At 41.0% G+C, this 6,680-nt stretch overlaps 1 protein-coding gene across 1 annotated transcript; it reads right to left on the reverse strand.

Moving 5' to 3' along the window:
- Positions 1-1,353: 1,353 nt before the first annotated feature.
- On the reverse strand, positions 1,354-6,674 carry SLC30A1 (solute carrier family 30 member 1; the record flags this gene model as incomplete). Its single annotated transcript, XM_010175650.2, has 2 exons — positions 1,354-3,045; positions 6,575-6,674. Coding segments are annotated over 2 exons (1,011 nt in total), but the record flags the coding sequence as incomplete, so codon positions are not given.
- Positions 6,675-6,680: the final 6 nt, after the last annotated feature.

The following is a 6,680-nucleotide window of genomic DNA, read 5'->3' on the forward strand; positions in this document are numbered from 1 at the left end:
GCACCGAGCTCCTCTGCTTTTCCAATGCTTTGGCACATAGCCTTTGGCCAACGCATTGGCATGCGATACAGGGCTAGTCTGGCCCCGTAGACTGCACAGTTAATATACAACACTGGTAATCCACCCATGGATAATCGAGAGTTGACTGCAATGCTCTGCTGAGAAGTTGGGTAAGACCACTGACACAACCTGGGCCAACCCAGGTCTGACAAGCAGCAGACTATTTTGAACTACTTAGGAGCAATTATCATACAAGACACATATTAGAAATGCAAACTAGCGAGGTGTTCTGTATCCGGAGGCCAAGCTACATTCCCTTCACTAACAAAACATTCTTTTTTTTAAAAAAAAATCTACATTTAAATACTGTTAAAAACCTGAAAACCACAGCATCAAACAATATCATAAGGCCAAAACTACCCTCAGTTCCCTCTGTTGTGCCTAGGTATTGCAATACATTTGTAGAAGAAGTAAATACAATGTAATTTAGTATCTTATACTCCTTCCAGTGCCTTGCAGTAACAGATCTCAGAGCTCTTCACACAAGAATTAAGCCTCACAACACCCCTGTGAGGTAGGTATTATCCCCATTTTAAGACAGGGAAACTGAGGCAGAGTGTTTATCAGGTCCAGAGTCATAGAGCAAACAGTGGAAGATCTGAGTTGTTTTCCAGTTTTGAGCACAGGAGCAGTCAATTAAATCACAAGACACATAACTTGAAGGTGCCTCAAAACGGTCAGGGTTTTAGATTAGATTTCTTGTATGTTTTATCTTCACCTGCCATTTAGTCTCTGCCAAATTCACAGAGTCCATAGACCAGTTTCTCCTTTCTTAAGGTGTAAGTTGGCAGCATCTTGTAACAGCATCTTTAGAGCTAGTTGTCAATTAACTGAGTTAACATTTGAAACCACAGATTTGGATACTTAATAAGGGAAATAATGTGATACATAAACATCTCCAAGTGTGAAATACAATGAATGAAATCCTAGTCTCCGCTCCCCATCCCCAAAAGTCGGCGGAAGGCTCCCGAGGACACAGCGGGGACCAGGACTGCAGTCACTGCAAGTGCTTACAGACACTCAACTACAAGCAAAATGCACCACTGAATTACTTGTTACGGAGGCTACAGTCTACGCTTGAGAGCTTTAATTACACTGCTGGTGCTTGGCAGACTTTTCCTGACGGAGCACTTACTGACATAACTAATGCTTTCACTTTAGTAAACTGAGCATCAGTTAGAAATGAAGCTCCAGCTCTTCATTCATAGCACTGTGAGTCAAAGATTCTTTAAACTCTGAAGACTTTTATGACCAGGCACAACTTGGAAACAAGGAAAAAGACCATAAAATATGAAAGTATGCATTACTTTATCGGTCAGTCTCATGTCTTGATCACAGAGCAGTATACAGTAGCTTGAACTTCCACTCTGATAGAAAAAACAAAACATAACAAAACAAACACCTTTCACATCTGATATTTTCACAAGCAGTCGATTTTAATTACCTCGCTACCTTACCAGAAAAAGTGGGGACAGCTTCTAACAATCACATCATGTTCTCTTTAAAATATGCTATACGACAAATTAATTAGAAAAGCCTTCACATTTATTATTATATAGCTTTAAGAAAAATATGTGAAATTGGAAAGTGGTTTCCAGTTTTAAGTAGTTATATATTTAAAAATGTTCTATGAACTTTGGTTTCCTCAGGGCTTCTAAATAAACAATATATTAAAATATCTACAGATCAAATATTAAAGGAAAGAGTAGGTCCAAGAAATCTGTAACACAAATTGAGTTCCTACATGCTTATCCCTCAAATACCTTTTCACTGGAAAAAATACTTTAATTTGAAGCACAGCAAAAAGTGTCTCTGCTGAAACGTTGAAGCTGTTTTTCTGAAGTTGTTACAGCATCGGTGCACTTTCTCAGTACAAAGTCAACACAAACACATTGTATCATGACAGTGACTTTATGTTCTTTAAAACAAGCATTCTAGATTTAGCAGTATGACAAGAACAAGGACTTCATCAATTACACTACTTGGCAAAATTGCATCTCAAACGTCTGTCTCTTCCTCTTGCAATATGGCTGTCGTCAAAGTCACCAAAACTCAGGTAGCACCATTCGAGGAGTTACAAAGATGATTCAAACTGCTCGTTCTGATCGGTGTTTGACTCCAGCTTAACTGAAGGGATGCTCTCCGACTTAGTCCTCCTAGTTTTTGGAAATTCAATGACAACTTCTGAACAAGAAATACTAAGTGATGATGATTTCTCTGTCTTCTTTGAAGTATTATCTTCTGCTGTTCCGCAACACTGCTTCAAAGCACACTGAGTCCTGCAAGGGAACTCACATTTCCCTCTCCCTGATTCAGAGCCAACGCTGGCAAACTCGGGCTGAATGGTAGTTGCATGAATCCCTTCGTCATGAAAGATCTCTTTTATGCGCTTTGCCACCATCATGTACGTGGAAGGGTCGGGACACTTTATGTGAGCAGTGCCAATGATCCTGCTGCCTGCTAGCTGCCAAATGTGTAATTCATGGACTGCTTCAACTCCTTCAAGGGTACGTAACTTTGAGTTCAAAGAATGGACATCTATTTGCTTGGGAACAGTCTGCAGAAGTATAAGGGCTGACTCCCTAAGTAAGGGGTAAGTTGTGTAAAGGAGTATACAAACCATTATCAAACAAAGGACGGGATCTAAATATAGCAACCAGCATGGACCAGCCAGTGTAATGCTCTTTTGCTCAGACTTGTTTGCTCTGCCAAGTGTTTGGGATAAAGTAGCATTTTCCATGCAATGATTATTGACACATGGATTAAAGCAGTGCCCATCTTTGGTGCATGGATTCCACAACCCATAAAAGAGCAAGGCATTCACTACCACAATTACTGAACCTAAGGCATCTCCAAAAACATGCAGAAAAACTCCACGCATGTTAAGCTGCGCACTAGAGTCTTCTTCAACCTCCTCTACATCCAGAGGATAATGACCAGCGTTCCCATTCACTTGTAGGTCAGTCATGTCATCTTTCACATCACCTGACAAGAAAACAGTAAAATGATTAGGCATATGCTCTAATATTACATATTACTGTAATTCCATACAAAATAATAACCAATATTAAGCCTGCCACATTGAGCACAAAACTGAAAAGCAAGCAACTCTACCCGTAACACTTAGCAACATTTTCTCTGGCTGAGAAATATTCAGTCGTCCCAATAAGTGATCTAAATAGCCTAGGAGGCAAGTGTTTCTACATGGCACTTAAAGATGTACAGTGGCAAAGTATGAAGATGACTGCATTTTAATTTATTCTACTGAAAAACTGTTTTTGTGTTTTCCAGCTGTTTAACCACTTGACTACTCGCTCTTCATTTCTTACACAAAATGCAGAATTACACAGCATATATAAAAAACCTGGTTAAGTAGCTAAGTTAGTTACACTCGTTCCCTCTTTTGAAAAGCCAGAAGGCTAATCACATTGCTAAAATCTCTCTTAAACCACAGGACTGCATTGCTATTTTGTATTAAAATTTATGAGGCCAGAAGCTCAAAAGCTGTATGGATACTGCTTTATTGTAACTTCTTCTCATGTTTAGCAGTTCTTTTCCAAAGGACTTCAGAATTCAAGGGAAAGGAAGTTTTTCTGAGATGGCACATGGAGCCAGCAGAACTGTGAGATAAAATAAGCACTGAGCTTTTAGGTCTAAAATGCAGAATTTATCAGCTACAGGACTACAGCTACCATGAACTACAGGACAGTGTAAGTTATCACTGAAGCTCTCAGAGGCTATGAACTAGTGCTATTTATATTTCAGAATACATAAAAAAAAATGTATTTTTAGTATTTTTTTTTAAGTGACATACAGCTGCTGAGTGACATATAGCAGTTGATGCCCAAAGCTGTATGTCATGGACTGTGCAATGCACAAATGAACATTGTAGTGCCCTCCTTTGTCAAAACTGTCTGCAATATTACCACTCCATCACACCTAACTAGCTATATAGGAATAAATCCACACAACATTACAAAGAAGAATGTTTTCTGAAAGAAAAACATCTTCCAATGTTCCAAATGGAAAGTATTTTTCATTATTAACCTCCTACTTTTCTTCAAAAGCTCTTCTTTGGACAGCAAATTTCCAGTGTTAAAGGAATGTAACGGGCCCTGGCCACTGGCCCAACAAACTGAAACAAGGAGCTCTTACTGCTTCCGAGGTTATTCAGTTCAGAGCTTTGTAAATGTTAACGTGTTAGTATGATCTGCAGCTTCTGCGACTCTGCTCTCATGACTGTGATTCTGTAATCATAGAGTGTCTACAAGTTCTTTCCTCTCTGAAGAAGGAGTGGGCTCCTACGAAGGCAGCTGAGCAGGTCAGTTCCAAGCCACAGGCACATACACTTAGTGCATCATGTAGCTTCTGTCCTAAAGCTCCAGCTACATTTTCCACACAACTTCAAGGAATTATGGAATATGGGACCTGTAACGTTCCAGAGAAATCAATAAATTAGAGGAAAATATCTCAGGTTACAGAGTTCAGACCTCAGGGTCCATGATGAGAGCAAGGAAAGAGGAACACTGCTGTGTACCAAGTACTTGGAGAAAAGATTTGGAAAGTCAGTAGACCTATCTATAAGGGCGGGTAACAGGAAATGTGATTCTGGAAAGCTCTTGAGACTTTTTAATGGCAAAAGGTTAAAACATGTCCATTTGAAATACGCTCATTTAAATCTGAACTATAAACTGATTACATCACATGAAGCGTATGCACAAGAAACCTGTGCAGGACTAGCCCCTGAGGCTATCACCAGCTTTACGCTTCCACCTTTGGAAATCAAGGTCTACCCCTTTTTGTAATCCCCAGTGAAGGCACAGTACCACTCGCAGTCATTGCCCAAGTCTTCACCTACACATCTTACAGCTTCTCACAAGTCTCCAAGCACCTCTACCTGTAACATTTCCACAAGTAAACTATTAATAACTCCATCCATTATATAATTATGACAGTGCATAGAAGGAAATACAAACTTATTTCAAAGTTTCATTGTGACCAAAATTATGCCCTATTACCACCTAAATACCCACAACAAATTCTCTGTTATTGCCAGAAAGACATCCATGAGAAATTCCAGACAAGTTAGCTCAAAACAGTAAACATTTGAATCCATGCGATAAGTTAATTTTTTAGTCTAGAACTAGTCCAAAACTTGGCTAACAGCACAACTCTTCACTATGTTTCACCATGCAAGAACAATTCACAAGTTAAGATACCTATCAGATCAACGGTTCAGGGAATTTTACATTGTTTGAAAAGAATTATTATGATACCTTTGTTGGAACTTAACCAACATTAAGAGCTTATTATGTGGTCAAGAAAATGGTGTACTGTATTCAGAGGAACTTTCCTATCCTCTTGCAAAACCTGCCTTTTCAAAACCAACATGGAATCAAAACACTAGAGAGAAAGAGAGAGAGACAGAGGGGGAGAGAAACTGCTATGTTTCTCAAATGTGTATTGGAACCTCTGACCACAGAAAAACCAAAACTGTAGCAAAGTTAACTCTGCTCAATTGAAGTTCAGTTTAAGCTAAAACAGTGGTCTCCTGATGTCACCCTGAAAATAAAGGAGAGACATGGGTTCTGAAGACTGAACCCCCTTTTTCCTGGTAAGAGGGATGCCGTGTGATTAAAGTAGAGAAATGGCAATTAATGCACCTTGCACTCTGCTAGCACGCAGTACTTGGCTTCAACCAAGTGACTTCAAAAGGAACTATCCAGGCTTCTGGATCCATTTAAAAAAATTAAAAAAAATCCCTCCCACAAAACAGACAGTTTGATCACAACTGGGAAGGGATCTCTATGCGAAAGTGAGTGGGAAGGTGCATGCTATAGAAAGCTAAAGAAAACTAATTCAAAGAAACCACGCACGTACTCTGACATCAGAGAGCTCCACATTCTGTGCTTACTGCATGAATTCCACAGTTCTGATGGGGAATTTCCAAGACTTCTTCCTATTAATACAGATGTCACAAAGAAGCACATTATGGCAGTGGAAGATAGTTCAGCCTGTTACGTCCAGACTGAGACCAGTTTCTCAGGCAGCCAATAACGGACCCAACGGAGAGAGCTGGCTGTCGGGACCACGGCACTGAGCTGCGCTCTGTTTGATGTGTGGTCAGTTCAGAAGGCACTAGGGCAATATCTTGTGACACCTTGTGTCGCCAGGCAAAAAACGCTTCTCGTGGGCCAGCACCAACTTTTTCCAAGGCAAACTGCTTTACCCTGAGACTCCTTCACACTCTGACCTGTCTGCCTGACAAACACACAACTTAGGACGCTCCTTTTAGCGCTTGAAGGAAAGGTGTGAGGTAGAGGTGCAACAGCCGTGCGCCCGAGAGCACCCCTAAGAAAGTTTTTTGCCTCTTCCCCAAAGGAAGAGCAGGTCGTCCTCACAAAACGTGCACCAGGTGGGACCAGGATGCCCACCACCTTCCTCGGGGAAGGGACGTCTCCTGCTTTCTTGACGCCTCTATGCTGGGATGGGACAACGGTGCCGCAGGACTTACCCAGCTTCTCCTGGCTGACTCCATTGGAGCTGCTGCAGTTCTCCACCAAGGTGCTGGTCTCCTCCCGGTGCAGCGCAGCTTCTCCATCCGCGGGTGGCTGCTCGGG

Source organism: Antrostomus carolinensis, unplaced genomic scaffold, assembly GCF_000700745.2.
Source record: "Antrostomus carolinensis isolate BGI_N321 unplaced genomic scaffold, ASM70074v2 Scaffold54299, whole genome shotgun sequence".
NCBI classification, from domain to species: Eukaryota; Metazoa; Chordata; class Aves; order Caprimulgiformes; family Caprimulgidae; genus Antrostomus; species Antrostomus carolinensis.